We start from the raw sequence: 26,316 nt of genomic DNA on the forward strand, positions 1-26,316 counted from the left end.
GCCAGCCCTCCTCAGTGATATTTGTTGAGAATTCAGCAGTGATGTTGGCATTTAATGATATCTCAATGAAGTACTGAAAAAATGGAAGTAGCTGACGGGGATAAAGGTAGGAACCTGCTGTTGTGGTAGTGTTGGTCATCTTTTTCTATCAGCATTCTTGGTCCTTGCCATCCCTTTGCCTAAGAATATGTCTTCCGATTTTGGGAGAGTCCTGCCTTTCTCCAAAGTCCCTCCAATGCCCACACTTTATTCCTTTATTTATTTATTTTGTTATTGTTGTTTTTGGTGCCAGGACCACAGCTTGAACTCAGCTGATGTCTTACTAATCTGAACCACGACACCAGTCTGTCTTTTTCTTGCTAAGTGGAGATAGATCTAAACAGAATTTTCTGCCTGGCTGGCTTTAAACGTCCATTCTCCAGGTCTCAGCCTCCTGAGTAGCTGATTATTGTCGTGAGCCACCAGCACCATCCTACATACTTTCGATGCAACTTCTCCTCATCTCAATGCCAGTCACCAAATGCAAAGCCTCAGGCAAGTACTCTACCATGGAGTTACATCCCTAGCCTAATACTGGGCCACACTCCTGCCCAATATATACTTAATTCTGTGGAAAGTATTTGGTAGTGATCTTCCACCATTGTTTTCCTTTGTTATGATGGTACTGGGGTTTGAGCTCAGCTCACTCAAACTTAGTAAGCAGACACTCTACCACTGAGCCATGCCTTGGGCCCTGCTTTCCCTTGACTGTTTTCAGGGAGAGTATGGTTTCCTGCCTGGATGCATGCCTGAACTACAATTACCGATTTCAGTCTTCCTGTCATTGTTAGGATCACAGACACTTGCCACTGTGTCCAGCCTCTCTGTTGAGATGGAATCTCCTAAAATTTTCTGCCCAGGCTGGGCTGGAACTGAGATCCTCTTAATTTTGGACTCTCACATTAGTGTAGGAGGATGAGCACATATTAATGTAACAGACTATGGCTGAGAAGGGATCTCACAAACTGTGCTGCCAAGGCTGACCTCAAATTATAATCCTCCATTCTCAACTTCCCAAATACCTAGGTTTACAGGCATGAGCCACAGCAGTGACCTGCCTCATTTTGTTCTCAACACTTACCAAAAAAAAGTTATTAACACTCAAACATAATACATTGTATATCTGAACATTGTAAATTAAATGTATATATTGGAATATTATTTACATTCTAAGTATACACTAAATAATTTTTTAGAACAGAATGAGATAAATATAAATGAAAAAAATTCTGCATGCTATTGGATCATTTTGTCAATATTTTGTGATATAGGTATGTCATTATGTTTTTAGATTAATTTCTTGCACCCAGTAGGATTTAGTTGGATGACAACCTACGAGTCAGGTTTTAGATTTTTATTCATATTAGGATATAGTTAAATGTTGCTTAAATGAGTTACGTTGGTAAGGATGGTATTAATGAGATCACCTTCACAATCCATCTTATACTTGGGATTGCTAAGTCATTTTAATTCTTTCTCTTAAATGCCAAGGGAGAGGCACAAATGAGCTATGATACATTCTTCCCACCAATCCCAGGAAATTTGGGGGACAATGGTCAGATAAAGCAGTAACAATTTGCCCTTTAAGCTATAGACTGATGATTAAGAAATATATAGATTCTAAAGGTTAAAACCTTTGGCTGGTCTCAAAGTGAGTGAATGGATAGGATTTAGGTGTGTAAAGAGAGAAGGAATATTTCCTGACAGTATGTTTGGCTGTCTTGATTATAGTTTGCTCTTGACTTACCCATATGTTTGCATGTTTCTTCAGTGAGGTGTTCTGTTTTCCCATCATCAAGATAGCATTTTCCTTAGCACCCTTCCAACATTAATCCTTTCTCCCGCTGATTTAAACATCATCTTGCTCACTTGGATCATGGATTATTCCCTCAATTTTACTTCCTTTTTTGTTCCTAGATTAGTGCTGATCAGTTCTCTACTCAGCCATTAAAATGATCTTCCTTTGATTTAAATTTGATCTTACTTGTCTCTGTTCTAAAAATCATTCAGTGGTTCCTCATCTCTTCGTTAGAAACTTTGAAATCTTACTAGGATGTAAAGGCCTAGTCTTTGCTGGATCCTACTTTGTCGCTTTTTTCCTTTGTTTACATTAAATGCTGTGATTATACTAAACTTCCTGCTATGCTTTCACCCCCTAATCTTGGCACTCATTTTCTCTGCCTGAAACTCTTCCCAAAACTTGAATTCCATTTTTTAAATTCTTTTTCTTTTCTTTTTTTTCTGGTCCTGGGGCTTGAACTCAGGGCCTGGGTTCTGTCCCTGAGCCTCTTTGTGTTGAAGGCTAGTGCTCTACCATTTGTGCCACAGGGTCACTTCTGTCTCTTTCTGTTTGTGTGGTACTGAGGAATCAAACCCAGGGCTTCATGCATGCTAGGCAAACACTCTACTACTAAGCCACATTCCCAGCCCTGAATTCCATTTACTTTATACAATATCTGCTTCATACTCTCCATTCATTCTTCTGTAATGTGACGCAAAGAGCATTGAGAGTGGAGGCCAAGGTTTAACTCCTAACCTTTGCTAAGAAATCTTGTGGAAATTCTTGACCTCTTCCAGCCTTCATTATCTTTATTGCCAAAGTGTGATAATGCCCACCTCTCTTATAAGCCCATTAAGAACATCTATCGACATACTATGCACAAAAAAATTCTATAAGCATGTCACCCAAAGATGTTTGGGGTGGCAACGTGGGTGATGACAACAAGAATGATCCACCCAAGGAAGCATTTAGCTTCACTGCTCAGGTGACCTTCCTGAACCATCCAGGCCAAATCAGTGCTAACTATGCCTCTGTCCTGGATTGTCATTCAGCGTAAATTGCTTGCAAGTTTACTGACTGGAAAGAGAAACTTGAACAGAGATCTTGTAAGAAGTTGGAAGCTAGTCCTAAATTCCTGAAGTCTAGTGATGCTGTCATGGTTCATATGGTTCCAGCAAGCCTTGTGTATGTGGAGAGCTTCTCTGACTATCCTCCTTTGGGTCATCTTGCTGTTTGTGATAGGAGACAGTTGCTGTGTGTGGCATCAAAGATGTGGACAAGAAGTCTGCAGGAGCTGGCAAGGCCACAAAGTCTGCCCAGAAATCTCAGAAGGCCGAGTGATTATTATTATCCCTAACGCCTGTAGCTTCAGCTTAACCAGTGGTGGAAGAAAAGTCTCAGAAATGTTTGTCTTAATTGGACATTTAAGTTTAATAGTGAAAGAATGGATAATGATAACAATGCATCATAAAAACTTGAGAAGGAAAGGAAAAAATTCTATAAGCACTCATATTCCATGCTCATTAAATTGTTATGCATACTTCTGCTGCCTTCACTCCTCTTCCTTCTCACCTTTCTTGTGATCCTCAGCAGTTTTTCTGGAATGTTTTTCATGTAAAACTTTGTTTTTTTCAGGGGATGAAGATTTTTCTGAAGAGATAACAGAGATGTTTTTCCCAACACATCTCCTGCAAACCAGACAAACTGGCCAGGGTAAGTTATTACTTCTTGGTGATTGTGATTCATTTATTTGTGACACTTCAGTGAATAAAAACTGAGATAGTAACCATTTACAATATGGAAGTAAGAGCAAAAGCCTTTCTCTTTGTTGATGACTTGTGAGCTATGTTCATATCCAAGGTCAGAGTGGGCAGAGAGGTTCTATATCCAGAGAAATATTTAATACAACATATATTCCATTGCCTGCTCATGCACAGGACATGGGATGCTTTTTCCTTTTATACCTATCTTTCCCAGGCTCAGGAGACATTCTGTAAACCAGTAAGCCCCAGGCACACAATGCTCTCTGGACAGAGGGAACTGATATAATCAAGATGTCCTGTGTGCTCCTAAGTCCTAGGGTAAGGACCCTAATAACTGATCTTTTTGGTTGTTGTTGTTATTAGAAAATAAATTTTGTTATGGAATGTCTTGGGTAGAAGAAAGACATTCCTCAAGCAACAAAGTAGCAGAAAGTTCCAGGCCTGCCTGTGCTAGCAGGGTTTGACCTCAAAAAGAAAAAAAAAACATAAAGAAATACATGTTTAAAATCTACTGAATGTAAGAAAGAAAGAGTACGGTTTCCTGTGAGTATATAATGTCAGAGAGTTTCCTGGAAACAGTAGCCTCTAAAATGGGATGATTGTTTTTCTTTATAGGGAAATAGTAATAACATTTATTATTATAACCACAATTCAGTGACATTCAGTACATTTCCAGTATTGTAGAACCATCACCTTTATCTTATCCCAAACATATCCATCACCCTTGACAAAAATTTTGGACCATTAAACCATTCATGCCTCTTGCCTTCCCTCAACCCACAGTAGCCCTGAGTTATTTTCTGTGTCTGTGAACCTTCTTACTCTTGGTACTTTATTGTTGTAGTCTGAATGTTTGGATTTCCATAATTTTTCATATGTTAACACTTGATCTTTTATTCTTATCCCCTAATGTTTGCTTTCTCCATGAAACCCTCTCAGAACACTCTTCGGGAACTCATCTTCTGCAGTTCAAGTGCATCTCTTCACTATTCAATCTAGTATTGTTTAAAAATGGTCAAATTTAAGAAAAGTCATAAAAAGAATATAAACAGTATTTATGTGCTTTTTATGAAAATTCACTATAGTTAACATTTTCCTTCATTCGCTTAATCACTTATTTGTGTGTATGTTCTCTTTGTGGACATACATTTGAGATTAACTTGTATATATCATAGTCCTCTATTCCTACATATTTTAATCTTGCTCTCCTCAGGATAAAAATGTCCCATTATTACATAGCCACAGTAGTTACCGGCTTCAGTAAATTAATCACAATGCCATACTTTGCTTAATCTTTGTCTATATTTCAGTCTTGACAATTGGCTCAATTCTGTCCCTGTCATTTTTTTCTCCAGTACTAATACCAGTACATGATCATGAATTATATATAGTTGTGTATACTTGATCTCCTATAGTCTATAATAATTCTCTGCTTTTCCTTTATAACATTACTATTTTTAACAACACAAGCACCTGCTTCCATTTAGTAGCTAGGATGAGAGGTATGAGTGACTGCTGACTAGCAAATGTAGAGTTCTTGAGGGTTAAATTGTGTTATTTGTTTTTGTTTTTGTTTTTGTTTTTTACAAACTATGAGGCTCATTGTAAAAAATGCTCAGTGTTGTTGACCCCATATAAACTAGCTTATTATCCCAAATATACATGTAGATGTTCAATAAGCAGATATGTCTCTATATTTTTATTCTAGGTAATTTGCTAGGTGCTAGGGAAGTAATGATGAGAATGACATAGAAAAATCACAAGAATAAAAGAAATCATGTTAATAAATATTTTTGAGGTCAATAATTCTCAATGTGGTCCCTATGTGGCAATTCTCGGAAGGCAGTTTTCAAATAATTGAAATTTTTGGCATAGAGATACAGGGTATAGCAGGGGCATTGGCCTGGTTGTCTGCAAACTAAGGGTGTAGGGAAAAGTGCACTGGAGCATGTGGTTCTGGGAATAATTTTTTAATATTTTTGTTTACATTTTTTACCTTTTTTTCTCCAGGCTAACAGGCTTCATACCTTGAGCCACAGCTTAATTACTCACTTTCTTTTTTCTTTGTTCATTTTTGCTGACCTTGGGGCTTGAACTCTTCTGCCTGGGCCCTGTCCCTGAGCTTCTTTTGCTCAAGGCTAACACTCTACCACTTCAGCCACAGCACCACTTCCAGCTTTTTCTGAGTAGTCTATTATGTTTCTCGGACTTTCCTTCCTTGCATCAAACTGTGATCCACAGAACTCAGCCTCCTGAGTATGAGTAGCTAGGATTACTGGTGTGACCCTTTGGCACCTGGCTAGGTTTTTCTTATGTTTTGGTTCTGGACCTAGGGCTTGAACACAGGGCCTGGTCAGTGTTGTTTAGTTTTTGTTTTTGATTTAAAGCTGATAGTCTATTTGAGCCAAAGATCACTTTCTGCCTTTTTGTTGTTGTTTTTATTCTTTGTGTTAATCCCAGGGCTTCAAAGTGGCCTGGCCAGTCTCCAGTGTCCATGCTTTCTCCCCCTCCGCCCCCCTCCCCCCAAGTTAGCAGGCACTACATCTTTAGCCAGTGCACAACTCTTCCTTTTTATTTTTGGTGGTTGTTTTTATTTCTTTGTATTTGGCTTTTATTTATTTATTTATTTTGGCTGGTCACGGGGCTTGAACTCTGGGCCTGGGTGCTATCCCTCAGCACTTCAGCTCCTGGTCCTCTACCATTTGAGCCACAACACCACTTCCAGCTTTTTTTTCTGCTTATGTGATGTTGAGAAGTCGAACCAGGGCCTCATGCATCCAAAGCAAGCAAGCACTCTACCACTGAGCCACCTTCCCAGCCCTGGTTTTCATTTTTTTATGGTGATACTAGGGCTTGACCTGCCAGTCTTCTTGAGGTGTTGGGCTTTTTCCCCCCTCTGGGATGGAAGTTTTACAATTTGAGCCATAGCTCATCTTTTTTTTTTTTTTGTTAATATTGTAAGGTCTGCTCCTGGATGGCGAGCAGACTCCACACTCCTCACAGCAAAGTCTCCACCCAGTAACTGCGTTACCTAGGCAACTGGGACACCTGGAAGAAGTCACATTTGCATCCACTGAGGTCATATCTGAATTTGATGTGTCCACACCTTTCTCTGCCCGTACCCTAGATAAGGCCTAGCCCAGGCCCAGACTCTCTCTGCTCTCTCTGCTCTTTTCTAGCTCTTTCCTCTCTCTTTCCTCTCTTTCCCAGCTCTCTCTCATTCCAAGGCCTTTCCCAGCCATGTGGAGTGCCAACCTTGCCTGGTCCCAGCAGGTCTACTGAATAAAACTACCCCTTACCTGAATAGCATGTGCATGGTGCTGTTCTTACTCGGCTATCTCTTTTTTTCATACCTAACAAATATGAGATAAGTGTTCTATGGCTCTAACTACTCAACAGGCTGAGATCTGAGGACCTCAGTTGGAAGCCAGCCCAGACAGAAAAGTCCTTGTGAGACTCTTATGTCCAATTAACCACTCAAAACCCAGAAGTGGCGCTATGGCACAAATGGTAGAGCACAAGGCTTGAGTACAAGAGGCTCAGGGACAGCACACAAGTCCTGAGTTCAAGCCCCACAACTGTCAAAAAAGACAGAAAGGAAAAAAGAACTACAGGAAGCCAAGATGACTATCCAGACAGCTTGGTATTGGCATAAGAACAGATATCAGGACCAATGGAATAGAATTGAAATCCCAGAAATGAACCTACAGACCTATAGCCATCTAATCTTCGATAAGGGAGCTAAAACAATAGAATGGAAGAACGACAGCCTCTTCAGTAAATGGTGCTGGTAAAATTGGTTAACTACTTGTAGAAAACTAAAGCTAGATCCTTATATATCACCTTGCACCAGAATCAACTCCAAATGGATCAAAGACCTCGAAGTCAAAGCAGACACTTTGAAAACATTACAGGATGGAATAGGAGAAACCCTAGGTCTCCTCGGCTCAGGCCGAAATTTTCTGAATAGAGACCCGGAAACACAAAAAATCAAAGAAAGGTGGGACAAATGGGATTGCATGAAGTTGCAGATCTTTTGCATGGCAAAGGACATAGCTAGCAAGATCAATAGAAAGCCCACTAATTGGGAGAAGATCTTCACTAGCCATACAACAGACAAGGGTCTCATATCTAAAATATACTTAGAACTCAAAAAATTAAATCCCCCAACAACAAATCTGCAAAGAAAAAACTGCCCAATAAACAAGTAGGCTAAAGACTTAAAGAGAAACTTCTCTGAAGAAGAAAGAAGGATGGCCAATAGACACATGAAGAAATGCTCAGCCTCTCTAGCCATAAAAGAAATGCAAATCAAAACAACATTGAGATATCACCTCACTCCAGTTAGAATGGCAAAAATCAAGAACTCTAACAACAACAGATGCTGGAGGGGATGTGGACAGAAGGGAACCTTACTTCATTGTTGGTGGGAATGTAAACTTGTTCAACCACTTTGGAAAGCACTTTGGAGGTTCCTCAAAAGACTTCACATAGAGCTCCCCTATGACCCAGCAATCCCATTTTTGGGCATTTACCCAAATGTTTACAAACAAGACCACACTAACGCCAACAGCACAACTATGTTTATTGCAGCATTATTTACCATAGCTAAGATATGGAACCAACCCAGATGCCCCTCAGTAAATGAATGGATCAAGAAAATGTGGTATATATACACAATGGAATTCTATGCCTCCATCAGAAAGATGACATTGCCCCATTTGTTAGGAAATGGAAAAACGTGGAAAACATTATATTAAGTGAAATAAGCCAGGCCAAAAGAAACATAGGTGCCATGGTTTCCATTATTTGCAATATCTAGTATATGTATGAGTCAAGCAGAAAAGGTCAGATAATGTGATGTTATGAAAATGAATCCTTAGATATGTATTTTAATGTTTTTTTTCCTTTCATGCATTTGTTTCTAACGCATTTATAAGATTATCTCTTTGTAGCTTTGTATGTCCCTCCCCCACAGTATAACCCTGCTTTCACTATATTTGATGTCATTATAACTTGTGTAGGAGATGGGGAAAAACAAGTCGTTTAAGGATATAGGTAGACCTGTTGCAACAATGAGAAGTACAAGTTGTCATGTCGAAAACGAGTTTTTCAATGTTGGTGGGGGGGAAAGCCGGGAGGATTGGGTGGGCGGTTGGGTGGGGAGGCTGGGAAGGGATGTGTAGTGTAAACAAAGGAGGAGGCTGCAATGCTTGATAAGAAATGTACGCATTAACCTGCCCATGTAATTGTAAAACCGCTGTACAGTGTGTTCACAAAAAAAAAATAAATAAAATAAAATAAAGAAAGAAAGAAAAAAAAAAGAAAGTTGAGAGCCAAGGTTCAAAGCCATCCTAGGCATGAAAATCAATGAGACGTTTTTCACCAATTAACCAGCAACAGGTAGGAAGCAGTAGAGCTCTAGCCTTGAGTAAAACTCAAGTTTTAGCCCAGGAGTAGCATAAATGAAAAGAATTCTCATTTACTTTCCTGCCCAGGCTGGATTCAAACCACAAATGCTCAGATTTCAGCTATTTGAGGAGGTAGGATTATAGGTGTGAACCATATTTTTAAAATCTTAAATTGGCTCTAATATTTTTGTCCTTCTTTTCACTTAATTTATTATTCTTTTTCTCTTTTTCGTAAGTTTGGGTCATCTAGCTTATTATTAGGGCTGGCCACTCTTTCTGAGGTTTTTGTTTTGAAGGTTTTTTTTTTGTGGATTTTTGTCCCAACCTGCAGGACGTCAACGAGGGCGATGAACCTAAACGAGAGGAATGAAGGGACAAGAGACATGAAGAATGACAGCAAGACAGGGATTCTGATCAAGCTGCAAATTTTTATTTTTCACACTGGGGTATTTATATGCTTGGAATAAGGAAGCTTTTAAATTGGCCATTAAGGAAGCTTTTTCATTGGCCATAGCAGCTGCAGGATGTTTGCATAGGGCAGGGTGAAAGGGTGGTCATTAGCAGCTGCAGGATATTTGCATAAGGCAGGATGAAAGCGTCGGATTTCTGAGAGTGGTTCTGTAAACTCAGCCACAAGATGTTCTGGTGAGATAGTCAAGCCTATCTTCATGTTGAGAGACTCCTTTTGGCTCCCAACAGATTTTTTTTTTTTTTTTTGAGCTTGTTATAGTACTTGAACTCCAGGCCTGGTCATTATTCCTAATTTTTTCTCAAGACTAGTAGGCTTCCCACCTCAAGACAGTTCAAATTGTGGCTCTTTATGTATTTTTCTTTCTTTCTGCATTTATTTTAGGTGATGCTCTTATGGCTTGTACTCAGGACTTGGGCATTTTTGCAGAGTTTTTGTTGTTGCTGTATTTTTTTTTTTCTTCATTGCTGGTCCTAGGGCTTGAACATAGGGCCTTAACTTTTGCTAGTCATAAAATCAGGGCAGAGCCACTGTGTCTGAGGTTTTTCCCTTTTCTTTCTCAAGACTAGCAGTCTCTATGGCTTGAGCCACAGATAAAGTTCTGGCTTTATTTATTTATTTATTTTCATTTTTGTTGCTAGGGCTTCAACTCATGACATGGCCACTCTCCTGAGGCTTGAAGTCAGGGCAGGGCCACTGTGAATGAAGAATTTTTTGTATTGTTTGTTCTCAAGGCTAGCATACTTTAACAGCTTGAGCAACAGCTGCATGAATGGCTTTGTTTATGTAATGTTCTCTACCACCCCCACCAGGCAAAAGTTGTAAAGTTCATTTTTTGAAATAATTTCTTATACATCTCATTGTTGCAATCGGTCTAGCTGTATCCCTATTTAAACAATTTGTTTTTTCCCTTCACCTTCACAAATTACGCCAACATCAAATACAGTGAAAATGGGATCAAATACAGTGAAAATGGGGGAGTTATTTATTTATTTGGTTCTGGTCCTAGGGCTGGAACACAGGGAGTGGTGACTGTTCCTAAACCTGAAATCAGGGCAAGGTCACTGTGCTGGAGTCTCTCCCATGTCCTAAAACTTAAGCCACATTTCAACATCTGGCTTTGTAAAACAAATTTGGTGATTCATAAGGGATAAGTTTCTTATGGAGGAGCTGGGAAGTGGCTCAGTGGTAAAGTGCTTGCCTTGAGCTGAAGAGCTAAGGGACACCATCCAGAGCTGGAGTTCAGGCCCCACAACCCATAAAACAGAAAAAAGAAAAGAAAAAAAAAGCTGAGTGCCAGTGGCTTACGCCTGTAAGCCACTACTCAGGAGGGTGAGATCTGAGGATTGCAGTTCAAAGCCAGACTGGGAAGGAAAGTCCATGAGACAATTATCTCCACTAAATCACCAGAAAACCAGAAGTGGCCCTGTGGCTCAAGTGGTAGAGCACTAGCCTTGAGCTGAAGAGCTTAGGGACAGTGTGCAGGCCGAGTTCAAGCCCCATGACCAACCCCAAAAAAAGAAAGATTCTCATGGGAAGACAGGGACATTAGCCAGGCTCTAAAATCAGAGGATGGTGGTTCAAAGCCAGCCAGGGCAGGAAAGTTGTTGAGACTCTCATCTCCAATTAATCACCAAGAGCTTGGAAGTAGAATAGTTCTAGTCTTGTGCAAAACAGCACAAGTTCAGGCCCCAGGACTAGCACACATAAAACCAAGTGTCATGGAGCTTCCTGCCCAGGTTGATTATGAACCACAATCCTAAAATTTCAGCTTCCACAGTAGCTAGGATTATAGGCATGAGCCACTACTTAAAAATATTTCATTGACTTCGCTCTTCTTCTTTTGCCTTCTTATTATATTGTTCATTTCGTGTGTGTGTGTGTGTGTGTGTGTGTGTGTGTGTGTGTGTGTGTGTGTGTGTCCGTCCTGGTGCTGGTTGTAGACCTTGAACTCTGGAGCCTAGCCACAGTCTCTGAATTTGTTTTTCTTTTATTTTTAATGCTGTTTCTAGGCTTTGTATTCAGGGCCTAGTCCCTGTCCCTGAGTCATTCTTTTGTTGCTGGTGGTGGTGGTCCTAGGGCTTGAACATAGGGCCTGGTCACTTCCTGGGTTTGAAACCAGGGCAGGGCCACTGTGTATGAGGGATTTTGTTGTTCATTTTCCCTCAAAGCAAGCAGTCTCTGTGGCTTGAGCCACACAGATCAACTTCTGGCTTCTTTTACTTTTTGGCAGTTCATGGAAGATAAAAAATCTCATAGAAGATAAGAGTACTGTATCAGCACCTGAAATCTGAGGATTGGGGTTGAAAGCCCAGGCAGGTAAGTCCATAAAACTTATCTCCATTTCATCCCCCAAAGAAAGGAAGTGGTAGAATGCTACCTTTAAGAAAAAAAAAATTCTATTTCAACCCCTGGGTTCAAGACCCACACCTGATACATACTCACAAATTCCTAAGGGACTTTTCTGCCTCAGTTGCCTTGGAACCCAGATCTTCAAGTTCTGTCTTTTGTGTAGCTTGAGCTCCAGGTGTAAACCACCAATTCTCTTGGCTTTTGTGCTCATCTTCCACTCTGATTTTTATTTGTGTATTTGTATTTAATTGATTACTTAGTAGTAGTCCTACCCTATGTATCTGGGCCTGGTCACTGTTATTTTGCTTTTTCATTCAAGGCTGTTGCTTTACCACTTGAACCACAGCTCTACTTCTGGCATTTTTGCTGGTTAGTTGGAGATCAGAGCCTCATGGAATTTCCTGCCCAGGTGGGCTTTTAACCACCATCCTGAGATTTCATGCTCCTAACTGGCATTACATGTCAGCCACCAAAAAGTGCCTGGCTCACTCAATTTTAATATTTTTTTGTTTGGTCATGGGGCTTGAACTCTGGGCCTGGGTGCTATCCTCAGCTCTTCAGCTCAAGGCTAGTGCTCTACCACTTGAGCCACAGTGCCACTTCCGGCTTTTTTCTTTTTTGATATAAGGTGCTGAGGAATCAAACCCAGGGCCTCATGCATGCAAGGCAAGAGCTCTACCACTGAGCCACCTTCCCAGCCCTCAATTTTAATATTCTTAATAGGCTCTTACAGTCTTTTTATTCACATGATGATGATGATGATGATGATGATGATGATGATGATGATGATGATGATGATGATGATCATGATGATCATGATGTGCTGGTCATAGGTTTGAAATCAGGGCATGGGTGCTGTCCATTATCTTCCAGTTGAGCCTCAGCTCAAGTCCTGGACTTTTCTTTATTCCTTTTTGCTTCTTTCTTGGTGGTTAATTTGAGAGAATTGTCTCATAAAAAATCTTGGCACTACTCAGGAGGTTGAAATCTGAGGATTGTGGTTTCAAGCCAGTCCTGACAAGAAAATCCAAAACACCCTTTTCTTTTTCTTTTTGTTGTTGTTGTTGTAATGACAAAGGTGAGGTGCAGTGGATTTGCAGTTTCATTAACAGGTAAAAAGGATGTTTGTTTTTGAGCAATAGCCTCCCAAAGTACACTGCCTCCTGACTAGGGATGGTCCACTGATGGTTAGAATGACTTGTCTTCCTTCTATGACCCTATTACCCTGGTAACCGATTGTTTACAAAGATGTGATCCTGACTCCTTAGCAACATGAGAAGGGATAATATCATTCCTAGGTTGGGATGAAAACCAAGTGGATCCCCCCATTTGGTGTGCTGCCTCGCTCTGGGGGGCCAGGATGATAGTGCACCCTTCTGTGAAGAAGGAAAATGACTTGAACAATTCTGTACTCTTTGTTCATTTCTGACAGATGAGGGCTGTAGATATATTCATGGACTCATCTAGGGACAAGCAGGGAATTTTCTAGGATCTCCATTGTGTCTAGGAAGGAAGGGCCTCAGGTTTTGCTGCAGAGAGATGCATCCTACAGTGCGGTTGCAGCAGCCCTGGCTTGCTCCAATGCCAGTGATTTCCCAGATCAGCAATATACCTGGACCCAGGAAATGGCACCTTGTGCAGATGAAATAACTCTCAGGACATCTGTCCTGATGACCACGGAAGCCTATGCCAGTGCAAGCGACGGTGACACAATGCTGCTCATGTGGCTAGGAGTATGGAAGTGGCACTGGTGTGGATTAGAGGTGTTGGGTAGCACACGTGGTGGATGCTTTCTGCTCTGCCCACCACATGACTAAAGGCAATGCTGGATTCTCTCTGAATTTAACTGGGGTCTGGGGGACTGTGGATTTTCTGGGATGCCAAAGCCCCCAGGGGGACATAGGTTGAGCTGGACTAGGTGAAAGGGAGTGAAGGAAACCTCCAGAAAAAAGGAAGTCTTGATTCTCTTTAAAAGTTCCTTTAATGCTTAAATTTTAATCAAAATGGGAAATAAATGGAAAAAGTGATTCTAGATCTCAGTTTCCTGAATATGTGTGACACTAGTACCCAGCTCACTCTTTTGTATCTATTGAGTTTATTAGGTTCTAGACACTGTAGCAAGGAAAAAAAGAAAAGCTTTGTTTTGAAGGTCTATGCCTTTGTGTGTGGGGTTGGGGGAGGGTAGAGAATGTATACACATAAATATGTTTAAATATATGATGGAAAAAATATATTGAGTGATGTGCTAGGGAGGAATGCTAGCAATTTGCAGTGATGTATGAGTTCAGAAAAGCCTCATATGGTAAATGACTTAGAAGAGATCAAGGCAACTCATCCAGGCCCCAGAATCAGGTAGATTCATGAGCTCGAAGTATGAGCACCTACACCTGGGCCCCCTCCCATTTCTGGAGTTCCCTCCATACAACTGACCCCTCCCTCTCTCTGCCCAGACCCACCTGGACTCCCATCTACCTCACTTCCTTTTCCCTCAGATCCTCATGCTACCAGGATAGTGATGGAGGTCATGTGCTCCCTCTTGGGGGAAATATGGGTCCTCTAAAAAACCTTGTAATAATCTTTCTCCTTTGCCTTCCTGCTTCTGCATGGTCCCCTTGCATGGATTTTTTCTAATCCTCTTACATTGGTCGCCCCTGTGGGGATGGGCTCCCCAGTGGGTTTGATCCTCCCTCCACTTCGGAAGGAGGTTCAACCAGCTTCCCTGGGACCCATCCTGAGATCCTATATGCCAGTCACCAGAGGATCACAAAGGTAACTTTCTCCTGACTGAGCGCTCTACCAGCCTATCCAACACTGCTAATTAAATCCCACTCCAGGGTAAGTGACCAGTTTATCTGAGGTCTGGGTTTCTGATTCTGATATCTCAGTGGTAAGGCCACCTGGGCCTCTGTGACTTACCGAGCCCCCCTTCCCCTCATCAGAGCCAAACCTTAGCCAAGTGCCAGGGGCCTACCTTGGCCCAAGGAACCCTCCTCCATGGCCCAAGGAATGCAAATGGACAAACATGAAGACATTCTCCACTGGCAAGGCCACCACCCCCTTTAGGAGCCAACCTGTACTGTGGAGAACACTCTAATATAGACCCGTGGAATCAGGTCCCTTACCATGGGTAGGACACTAAATTTCTTTACATTAAGGTCACCTGGGCCTTGGAGGGCTGCTGAGCCCTTCAATCAAATTTTGCCCCAAATTTAAAACTCCACTTCTGTGAGTGCTTGGGCAGATAGCTCTGGCTCTCTCTCTCTCCCTCTCTCCCTCTCTTCCTCTCTCCCTCTCCCTCTCCCTCTTTCCCTCTCCCTTGTAACTGAAGGTAAAAGTATGGATGAGTTTAAGTTTAAACTCCTCCTCTGTGCCTTTGCAGTTTCCCCTCCTCTGCAGTCTCCCCTGTGAGGCCCTCCCCTCTTTTGCGGCCTCCCCCACAAGGCACTCTCACTTCTGTGGCCTCCCCACAATGCACTCTCACTTCTGCGGCCTCCCAGTGAGGTACACCCCTTTTTGCAGCCTCTTCTGTGAGGCCCCCTCCCCTGAAGGACTTCATCTGTGAGGTCCCCACTGCTCTGCGGGACCCCTCCTCTGCCTTTGTAGTGGGGGTGGAAGCTGAAGCCCCAGTTTTGCCAGAAACAATGCATAAAGCATAAAGTGACTCCATTTAGGGTAGCATCTCTTACTCTTTTCCATGGTTTTCCATGGTCAGGACTGACTTTGTCCTGGCCATTGTCTCAACATCCATTCCTGGGATAGCTTGTCCCGGTTGGCATTTACAGTTTGGACTCAAGGCCTGGGCACTGTCCCTGAGTCCTTCTGTTCCAGGCTAATGCTCTACTACTTAGAGTCACAATGCCACTTTCAGCCTTTGGCTGGATAGTCCTGGTTCTGTGCTGATTAGTAGGGAGATGGAGTTTTAGAAGGATTTTTTTTTGTGTGCCCAGGATGGCTTTGAACTTTCTTACAAAAGCTCTTTTTATTTCCAGTTAAAGCAACAAGGAGATCAATGAAATGGAGGTTACCTATAACTTGTTCACAATTGACTAACAATTACTTGTCAGAGATTTTTAAAAGAAAGCCCAGTAGATGCTTTTAACCTGAGACTGATTGGCACTCTATGACCCACTGCCTCTGGGTAGCCTGCTTAAAGTGGCTTATAGACAACATTTAACCTATAACAAATGTACAGGCCTTTTCTTGGGCTACAGCAGCATAGCCTGTTTAACACCCTGGTTTATAAAAGCATTTTCTGTCTGGCAGAGGAATGCCTACCTATGTAGGCCTTTAGACAGATCTCAATAGGAACATAATCTCAGCTCTACAAGCTTTTCAACAGATGAATTTAACCAGCTCAAAAGTTACTGCCAATTAGGACTTTGAGGAGATACAGGGGTTTTGGGATTTACATTCTACAATCTTAGCTTTTATTACCCACTATCACAGATCTCTGGAAAGTTTTGCCCAGTTAGACCAACATGGGTGATAGGCATGTTTACAAACTTATCTTTCTATGACCTTCTGGCTTGATCAATTTTTTGGAGGACCAAGCTCAAGTAACTCAGGACCTGATACCACTTTTGTCATCCAAACATTTGTTTGTAATTGCCTCTGGATGTTTTAACATTGTCAGGGTCCCTGGAGTGCCTTTCTTATGTTGGGATAAATACATCTTTGGCACTTTCCTTGGTCAGTCGCTGGACTTGAACTCAGGGTTTGAGTGCTGTCCCTCAGCTCTCCAGCTCAGGACTAGCACTTGGCCACTTTAAACTCCAAAACAACTCAGCTTTGAGCACTCTGTTGGCAGATTAGAGATGACAATCTCACAGGGACTTTAGTCTGCCTGTGCCTGGACTGGCTTCAAACTGCAGATCAATGAGTTTTTTTTTTTTTTTTTTTTTTTTTTTTTACAAACAGTCACTTTTACTCCAATTAAAAGCAACAAAGATGGTCATTGGAAGTAGTTTTTTTTTTTTTTTTTTTTTTTTTTGTCGGTCATGGGGCTTGAACTCTGGGCCTGGGCGCTGTCCCTCAGCTCTTCAGCTCAAGGCGAGCGCTCTACCACTTGAGCTACAGAGCCACTTCCGGTTTTCTGGTGGTTTATTGGAGATAGGAGTCTCACGGTCTTTCCTGCCCGGGCTGGCTTTGAACCGTGATCCTCAGATCTCAGCCTCCTGAGTAGCTAGGATTACAGGCGTGAGCCACCAGCGCCCGGCTGGAAGTAGTTTTATAAGCATGGTTTTACTTATTAAATTACATTTGACAAACTTGTCCTATCTTTTACTGTGGGCCTTCCGGCAACTGTTACAAAAAATTTTAGGGGCAAACTAGAATAATCCTATTTCTTTTTACTTTGAAATAAACCTTTAGGAAAATTTTATCTTTTAAACTTGTCTGGGAGGCCAGCCACTCCCCACAACTTCTCAAATTTTTGCAAGGGGGATGTCATTTTAAATCCTTTTTGTAAAGTTATTTTAATTTGCATTTAAATGCATCATTGAAACACTGGGCTGTATATTCTTTGCCTGTAGGCTGTCCTGTGGGCAGTGAATAGAAAGAGTGGCCATATTTTTTTTCTGCAGTCTTTGTTACCTTTAGGAATTTACCTCCAATTGTAAAATAGTATAGAAATCAATTTCTATCCTTTGCTCATACACCCCGTATGGTCTAACTTCTGGCGATGAACATTTACAGAACCAAATATCTAATGTGTCTTGTGTTTTACCCTTAATTAACAGGCTTTTGGTCATGTGAGATGAAGCAAGGCCAGAGTCTGAGAGAGACTGTGGCATCTCCCAACATGTATGGACTGTTGCACCTCCTGTTGGTAACCTGCAATATTTCTACATATACTGGTTAGAGACCTGGTTTACACTGGCTTTTGCAGGCTGGTGCCACTGGTTTAGGCAGCTGTGACTGGGCATAGTCACTCTGGTCCCTTGATCTTAATTGAAGTTGATCGGCACACAGGGGAGAAAACAGAGAATGAAACCCTTAGCTTTAGTTTACTAGCCATGGTCAGTGAACAATAGTTAACTCTTAGCATAAATGGACATAGGAATGACATAATTCACAGCAAACTTAGTTACCAATTTCATTTACTTTGTAAAGGACATTGTCTTTTTTAAGTCCTTTTCCAAGGTCTTTTAAAACTGCCTGTTTTTTCTTTGGCTTAGTCAGGTCACAAAGTTTTAAAGCAATTTAGATTAATTCACAGCTTCCATTGACAAAGATTTTTAGTAGGCAGAGTAACCTTGAAACCATAATCACTTACATATAGTCAAATAAGACACAGACAGACATGTTTGTGCACAGATTATAGAGCGTGCTTAGATTTTAAAATAGACTTTTAAAGTTTTGAAATTTTAGTGGAACTAATTTTCTAATTATGATGGAACCATGTGGTCATTTTAAAATACAAAACTTTGCCAACAAGAAACCTAGTGAACAGGAGGCAATAGGAACATACACTTGGCCTAGCATAATGGCACCACAGGACAGGGGAGGAGGAAGGGGTAGTACTAAGCTGAAGTACCAAGATGCCAATTTGGCACATCCACCACTTGCTCAATGCTAGAGAGAAGATTAATACACTTTTGGTAATATCCAAACTTGTTGGCCTTTATTTCAGGGAGTTTAGACTTAAACTCACCCATTTTCTATCTAATGAGTAGAAACAAGCAATTACTGGTTACATTCTTCCAGGGCTTAACCAAAGCGTTTAGCATATGAAATACTTGTGAAAGAGGTTACAAGCAGGTAATTTTGGCAAGAGGCAAAGTTTAAGGGGAGGGAGAGAGAGAGAGAGAGAGAGAGCTACTTGCTCAAGCACTCTCAGAAGTGGAGTTTTAAATGTGGGGCCAAATTTAATGATGGGGACTCAACAGCCCTCCAAGGCCAGGTGGCCTTAATGTAAAGAAATTTAGTGTCCTTCCCATGGTAAGTGACCTGAAGCCATGTGCCTAGAGTAGAGTGTCCTCTGCAGTGCAGGTTGGCTCCTAAATAGGTGGTGGCCCCACCAGTGGAGACTGTCCTTATGTTGGTCCAAGGTGGGTCCTTGGGCCATGGTAGGCCTCTAGTGGCTAATTCCAGCACTTGGCCAAGTTTTTGGTCAGATGGTGAGGGTGGGGCTCAGTTAGCCCAGAAAGGCTCAGGTGGCCTTACCACTGATATTGGAATCAGAAACCCTGACCTCAGACAAACTTGTCACTTACCCTGGAGTGGGAATTAATTAGTGGGGCTGGATGGGCTGGTAGAGCACTCAGTCAGGAGAAAGTTACCTTGATGGTCCTCTGGTGACTGGAGTGAAGGATCTCAGAATAGGTCCCAGGGCAGCTGTTTGAACTCCCTTCTGAAGTGCAGGGGGAGCAAATGCACTGGGGAACCTATCCCAGTATGGAGCCACCAGTGAAAGAGGATCAGACACATCCATCCTATGGGACCATGCAGAGGCAGGCAGGCAAAGGAGAAAGATTATTACAAGGTTTATTAGAGGAGCCATATTTCCCCCAAGAGGGAGCACATGACCTCCATCATCATCCTGGTAGCAGAAGTATCTGAGAGAAAAGGAAGTGAGGTAGATGGGAGTTCAGGTGGGTCTGGGTGGAGAGAGGGAGAGACCAGTTGTATGGAGGGAACTCCAGAAATGGGAGGGGGCCCAGATGAGGGTGGAGCTGAGGACCAAAGGTGAGCGATCTACAAACTGCAGTTCAAAGCCAGTCCAGGCAGAGAAAGATTATCATCTCTAACTAGCCAGCAGAGTGCCAAAAAAGCGGGCAGAGTTGCTTTGGAGTCCGAAGTGGCAAAGTGCAATCCTTGCACTGGAGAGCTGAAAAACAGCACTCAGGCACTAAGTTCAAGTCCAGTGACCAAGGGAAATGTCAAGGTTGCGTTTACCCTAACATAGAAAGAGGCACTCCTGGGACTTTGGCAATAATGTTTGGCTCTTCTAAAATTGATCAGAGCTGGAGGTCATGGCAAGCTACTTTATAAGCATGCATAACTGGGCAAGAACTTGTCAACCATTTGTAATAGTTGGCTGTAAAAGGCTGAGGTTGTGAATTGTGGGGAATAGCTTAAATCCAAACTGCTCTGTATGTGCTTAAAACCCTAATTGGCAGTAAATTCTGGGCTGACACTAAACAAATAAATTTGTTTAAGAATAAAATATGAAATTGTTAGGACCAGATCAAAAGTAAAGAGATAGGGTATTAATCAGAACAAGGAAGGAGAAAATTCAAATTTAACTGAGACAAATAAGTCCCAGGTAAGCAGAGAAACATTGGTATAAACACCAAAATAAAACAAAATTGTGGTCTGATAATTACTAAAAAGATCATTTATATCAGGATTTAGACCAAATGTTAAATTTTCAAAGATAAGGGCTTAAGTAGAGAGTTAAGCACCAGGAGCTACACTAAACATCTGTATTCCAAAGGATGGCCTGCCTGTCCCACCTAGGCTATTTGAGGAGCTAAACAATGCTTTCGCCCATTTGGGGAGGTAATGTTTTCCTAGGATTTCAAGGTAAGACTTGTCCCACCTCCAGGCCTTGAAGCTGGGTGCAATGCCCCCATCTCCAGCCTAGATACCAGGATGTCTACAGGCAGTTGTGTGGACTCAACCACCCTATTTGCCTTGATGCAATTTGTAATCACTAACTGTTAGGTCTGCTTTTATAACTTGTTTGTCAATTACAAAACTGCCACTGAACACCTACAAGTGGAACTTCTTATGGAGCTTACCTTTAAACATCCTAGACTATTTAAATCTTTTACAAACCAAAGTACTAAACAGGCTATGCTGCTATAGCCGCCCCCCAAAGGGTCCATACAGTTATGAAAAGTTAAAAAATTATGCCTAAACTCTAGTTTGGAATAAAATGTAATTAGTAAAAAGTTGTCACCTTGACAAACTACCCCACACCATATTCTAAAAGCCAGTGTACAATCAGAAAAATATTAGGGGAGTTTACTAAAGTTAGTCCCTAGGTAAAACTTCTTTAATGAACCTGTGTAGACTAATGCCAACTGTTTACACACCCATAAAACATTTAAGCTTCAATTATTAAAAAAACAAAAAAGGGGAATCCCCAAGGGAACTTTTGCCTTAACCTTATTTACTCTAAATTTTTAAAATTTCACTCAAAGTGATCCTTTCACTAAAGCTGAAAAGCATTTTATCCCTCTAGCACCACCTCACTATCTATTCCCATATGGTTTAAAAAATTTAATCAATGAAGAATAAGACTAATGCCCCATAAGTGAAAATAGCGTTTCTATCATTCCAGATGGATCTACTGGCAACATCTGGGTCCCTTTTTGACTCATCCGACCTCCAGAGAAGCAAAAACAACACAACACAACCCTGAGGAAGAACATCTAGTACGCAGATTTGCAGACCTAAGGTTGAAGTCTGGAGGAAGCCATCATCCTTATCTTAAGAAAACCAGCTTGACCCCAGCAACATGGGGTCAGAATAAGGTGTTGACACAAGACCGAAGCCACCCTGGTCAGTACAAAAACCCCTAGAATACCTGAATATCTGTTTTGGCCATGATTGCACTGCTTGTGAATACTTCTGCAGTGAGTAGTGAACATGCATATTGGGCCTATGTCACTCACCGACCATTGTTAAAATTAGTGGATTAGCTAGACCAAGGTCCGGTGGCGTATACAAATGACAGCATGTATTTTCCTCCACCATGGGATCATGCAGACCCTACTCATCCAGGTGAGGAAGGCATACCTTATATTATTTCCTTAGGATTTGAGTCTTTACCACTGTGTTTAGGGACATCACCTTGCTTACCAACCAGAAGACAGGTATGGGCATACATCTTGCCTGATGATAAAATCAACAATCATATGGGGCTATTCAGCACAATTTCCTTAAATTTTATTGGTAAGGATCATTCTTATACAAATAAGACTGGGCGACCACCTAACCTAGTATGCCAGGACATTAATTATTGAATTTTGTTTATGTTTCTATTCAGTGGTCTCAGTGTCAAAACCCTAGAGGAAAGATTATACAGCATAATGATAACATCTCATTTATAGATTGAGGTCCTCATGGATGTTTCATTGCCAATTATTCTGAAAAGCATGTTGGTGATTGGTATACTAATAATTCTTCTGATGGTGACGTCTATACAATGGAGTTATAAATCATGTAGAACCCATTGGCTTGCTCACCTGACATGATGGAGGCCTTGTGCCTCGTAGGCCACATATAAACTTCAGGGGACACTTAGGGCCTGAGCAGTGGCATTTATAAAACTTGCCACCCAATTTTATACAACTCAGAATTGGATTGGTCACTTTACTAGGGCCCATGAGGCAAATTATACATTTTACAGGAACCATTCTTTTACTGTACAGGGTTGTATTAAACTTTCCTATGTCCTAGCCCACAGGGACAGTGTCAATCAATGAGAACCCACGCAGCCTGGACTCTTTACATGCTTAAATCATACTATTTCTTTTAATATGCCTTCTCAGTCTCTCCTGATATTAAGATCTCGCTTAGGGGTCTGGGTGCCTGTTAACCTCACCCGACCTTGGCAGGAGAGCCCCACTGTTGGTTTGTTGACAGGAGTCTTCCAGCAACTGCTGAAGAGAACTAGGAGATTCCTGGGTCTGAGTGTAGCTGTGATCCTTGAAATGACTGCTATCACCATGACTGCTGCGACTGCCGGAGTGGCCCTGCATTCCTCCATCCAAACCAAGGACTTTGTAGAGAAGTGGCTGGACTGTCACCAGCTATGGACTCATCAGCACAATATTAAACAGGACATTGATTCCCGTCTGAACACCCTGCAACACACGGTGCAGTGGATGGGAGACCAGATAATTGATCTGCAGAAACAGCTAACCTTCAAGTGTGATTAGAGCTCAATAAACTGTGCATCACTCCTACTTGATTCAACACTTCTAACATTACTTGGCAGGGACTTCACTACCACCTGCCAGTCTTGCAAGGAAATTTGACTTGGGACATCCACTAGTTACAGCAGGAAGTCATTGAGACTTTCTTGGCACAACTCCCTGGGGTGGGATATGAAGGTCTGGCTGAGGGAATTGCATCTGTGCTAAACCAATTGGACCCTCGAACCTGGTGGCACAGTTTTACCCATAGTGTTTCTACAGGATTGATTGCATTATGTCTTGTCAAGATATTGCTGTCTACATTCCAAAATAGTTTCTGCAAATCCCTTCTGCAAAGGATCTCTTGCTTACGGTTGTACTTAAAAAACAAAAAAGGGGGGAGATGTCAGAGGCATCAACCGGCATAACCCCATCTGTTGCTGTTTCCACAACGGGATCTGGGAACACGATGTGTGGTATAGGCAAGAAGGGACTACACCATGTGGGTATAGACAAAATTTATTGGAACATCACATGCTTATATACAGCACACAAGCAGGAGAAGTAAATCTTCAGTCAGGGGCAGAGAGTTAAACAGTTTTATGGGAGCACAGACAATGAGAGTTTAAACAGAAAAAGCTAATCCTTGTCAACAAATGTGGAGCAGTTCCACTAAACAAGGTTGTAAAAGTAGGTAAAGCACAGGTGATTTACACATGGGGGGGGGGTCTCCAGGCATTGTTCTACGTGGTTAAGTAGATGAAGCACGAATGGTACTTTGAGCAAACCATTACCTGAGTCTTGCACCGGGGCAGAACCTTTGCCCAGCATGGAGGAAAGGGTGTCCCTTCCTCCCCGAGAAGAATTGGTAGTGGTCCTGTGGCTCAGGTGGTAGGGCACTTGCTTTCAGCTGAAGAGCTGAGGGACAGCGTCCAGGCCCAGAGTTCAAGCCCCACAACCAACAAAAATAAATAAATTGGAAGGAAGGGATGCATGTCTGTATCCACCCTCAGGGCACACAGGTGCTCAAATGGGGTTTTGCAGGCCTATGCCTCCAACACCCATATGAACCCCTCTCCTTCTGCTCCCACTCCAGCTCCCAGATCTTAGGCAGATTGGGTGGAAGGGGGCTGTGTCAGTCCTGGAGTTTTTCTCCACCTCTGGCTGTGCCTGAGCAGCTGCAGGAGCCCTGGCCCATGCTGCACGAGGCAGCAACAACTGCTGCAGTCGCTGCTGCAAGTTTGGCCATTTGGCTCCACTCCTGCCTGGTTGCCCTGACACTGGAGGAGTCTCGCTGGCTCCTTTGCTGTTTCACACTGCACCTCCAGCCTAGGGATGAGCCCAGGAAGCTCGGCGCTGGAGCCTTTGAGGCCTGAGGTCAGCCACTGGAGGGATTTGGAGGGGCTGCCCTGCCTGCAGGGTCTGGCCTGAGGAGCCTGTGCCCCAGTCATGGCTGCTTGCTGCTCAGAAGAAGCGGCGGTGGAGCTGGCCTGTAGCCGGCTTGCTTGCTCCCTCCGAGGCTCTTACAGTTGTGTTACTGGCAGAACAATATCCCAACTGCTCTAGTACTATTTTATTGTATTTTAAAAATAAAAGACTTCATGGGCCCCATAAGTGCTTTATGAAATATGACTGGCAGCCGCTATTTAAATAAATGTGAGAATTCAGGAGTTTTTCTTTTATCTTCCTAAGTGATTTTTTTTGTCTGTCTTGGGACTTGAACTCTTGGCCGGGGTACTGCTGTCCCTTAGCTCTTCAGCTAAAGGCTAGCACTCTACCACTTGAGCCACAGGACCACTTAGGTTTTCTGGTGGTTTATTGGAGATAAGAGTCTCATGGTCTTTCCTGCACTGGTTGGATTTGAATCTCGATCCTCAGATCTCAGCTTCCTGAGTGGCTAGGATTACAGGCAGGAGCCACTTGTGCCCAGCTCTAAGTGATCATTTTAAAGGCTAAGCATAATAGATCACTCCTGTAGTACCATCTACTTGGGAGGCATAGATTGAGAGGATTGCAATCCAAGATCAACCCAGGCAAAAAGTGAGATCTGATCACAATCATCAAGCTGGGCTGATTCCAATAATCTCAGCTAGATGGGAGGCTGGTCCTGGGATGGGAAGAAAACAGGATGCCCTAACTTAAAAACTAAAGTACAAAAAGGCCGTAGTGTGGATTAAGAGTTAAACACCTGCCTAAGCATGAAATCCTTTGTATAAACCCTAGTACTGAGAAAAGGAGGGAGGGAGGAAAGCAGGAAGGGATATAGGGGAGGGAGAGAGATGTTATTTCATTAATTTTACATTTTTCCTAACACCATTCATTTTGAGTTTCTTTTGCTCAAGACTAGCACTCTGCCACTCAAGCCTCAGTACCACTTCCAGCCTTTCTCTTTATGTGGTACTGAGGAACCAAACCCAGGACTTCATGTATGTGCTAGGCCAGCACTCTATTACTAAGCCACATTCCCAGTCCTTCTTTTATTTTGTAAGATGAGCTTTGGTTTTGTGTTCTTCTCTTGGCATGGAACTTAGGCTAGTCTCAACCTAACTTCTGACTCAGCCTCCTAAATTCAGAGATTGCAAACATAGATCACCATACTCAGCTCAGGATTCCTTTGAGAGAATCATCTTTTCAGAGACAGAGTTATTCTGTCTTCCTTGGATTGGATGGCCTTTTGCTTTTGGCATTGTGTTAATCCCATTTCTTGTCTTGATATATTTCTCCTTCTAGATCAATAGAAAATTTTCAGCTTCCCAACTTGAAGCCTATTGGTCTCATCCAATAATATCACAAAATTGGTGAATACCATTACCTGGCATCATGGGCATGCCAGCCAGCTAAAACTCAGCTATCAGATGGGCTTGGGCTTCAACAATGCAGGCATTTCTCTGCATAATCTGAAAACTGTCATAGATAATGTTGGTTTATTCCATCCTGTTTTCAGCTGCTTGCCATTCTGAGCTTTGTATGTTTTTGCTTTCTTTTATTTATTTATTTATTTATTTTTGAGTCATAGGCCTTGATCTCTGGGCTTGGCTTGGGTGATGTCCCTGAGCTTTTCAACTCAAGGCTAGCACTCTACGACTTGAGCCACAGAGCCACTTCTGGTTTTCTGGTGGTTTATTGGAGATAGGAGTCTCACGGACTTTCCTCCCTGGGCTGGCTTTGAACCACGATCCTCAGATCTCAGACTTCTAAGTAGCTAGGATTACAGGTGTGAGCCACCTGTACCCGGCCCTGACTGAATCTTGAAAAGAGAAGACAGGAATAGGTCAAGAGACACACATTATCAAAATGGGGATGGGAGGGATCGAGAGTCCTGACTGAGCAGTGGATCCATATAAAGTCTGATCAGACTTACTCCAAACATGAAGGAACATCTTCAGTCTGGATGTTGGATGCCTCTAAACATTGTCAGGGACATGAAAGGAGCAGGGTTGGGTTGAAGGTTTAGGGAGCACTGTGGGATGAAGTGTCATTAAAAACTCAGCTCTGGGGCTGGGAAGTTGGCTCAGTGGTAGAGCTCTTGCCTTGCATGCCTGAGTCCCGGGGGTTCGATTCTTCAGCACCATATAAGCAAAATGGAAAGCCGGAAGTGGCGCTTTGGCTCAAGTGGTAGAGCACTATCCTTGAG

The 26,316-nt window shown here is 42.3% G+C and overlaps 1 protein-coding gene across 7 annotated transcripts; it reads left to right on the forward strand.

The window, feature by feature from the left end:
• On the forward strand, positions 1–24,364 carry LOC138839057 (endogenous retrovirus group K member 18 Env polyprotein-like). 7 transcript variants are annotated; one of them, XM_070038712.1, is made up of 8 exons: positions 1–106; positions 423–534; positions 3,455–3,532; positions 3,797–3,900; positions 11,696–11,781; positions 17,553–17,637; positions 21,104–21,324; positions 22,411–24,364. In XM_070038712.1, the coding sequence occupies exons 6-8, from the start codon at positions 17,570–17,572 to the stop codon at positions 22,704–22,706; spliced, it is 585 nt and encodes a 194-aa protein (XP_069894813.1). In that variant the 5' UTR covers positions 1–106; positions 423–534; positions 3,455–3,532; positions 3,797–3,900; positions 11,696–11,781; positions 17,553–17,569; the 3' UTR covers positions 22,707–24,364. The 7 variants fall into 7 exon arrangements, 4 of the variants coding, with proteins under 4 accessions (XP_069894813.1, XP_069894814.1, XP_069894815.1 ...); XM_070038713.1 differs by lacking the exons at positions 423–534; positions 3,797–3,900; XM_070038714.1 differs by lacking the exons at positions 1–106; positions 423–534; positions 3,455–3,532; positions 3,797–3,900 and adding an exon at positions 10,557–10,794.
• Positions 24,365–26,316: the final 1,952 nt, after the last annotated feature.

This window comes from Dipodomys merriami, unplaced genomic scaffold (assembly GCF_024711535.1).
Source record: "Dipodomys merriami isolate MVZ:Mamm:240054 unplaced genomic scaffold, mDipMer1.0.p SCAF_2906, whole genome shotgun sequence".
NCBI lineage: Eukaryota > Metazoa > Chordata > Mammalia > Rodentia > Heteromyidae > Dipodomys > Dipodomys merriami.

Excerpts from the sequence above, each read along its gene's own strand:
- LOC138839057 (XM_070038712.1), top strand. The coding sequence starts at position 17,570 with ATGAAGCAAGGCCAGAGTCTGAGAGAGACTGTGGCATCTCCCAACATG. Across the intron at positions 17,638-21,103 it reads TATGGACTGTTGCACCTCCT|ATGGATCTACTGGCAACATC; the intron begins GTTGGTAACCTG and ends CTATCATTCCAG. Across the intron at positions 21,325-22,410 it reads ACAAGACCGAAGCCACCCTG|GAGTCTTCCAGCAACTGCTG; the intron begins GTCAGTACAAAA and ends GTTTGTTGACAG.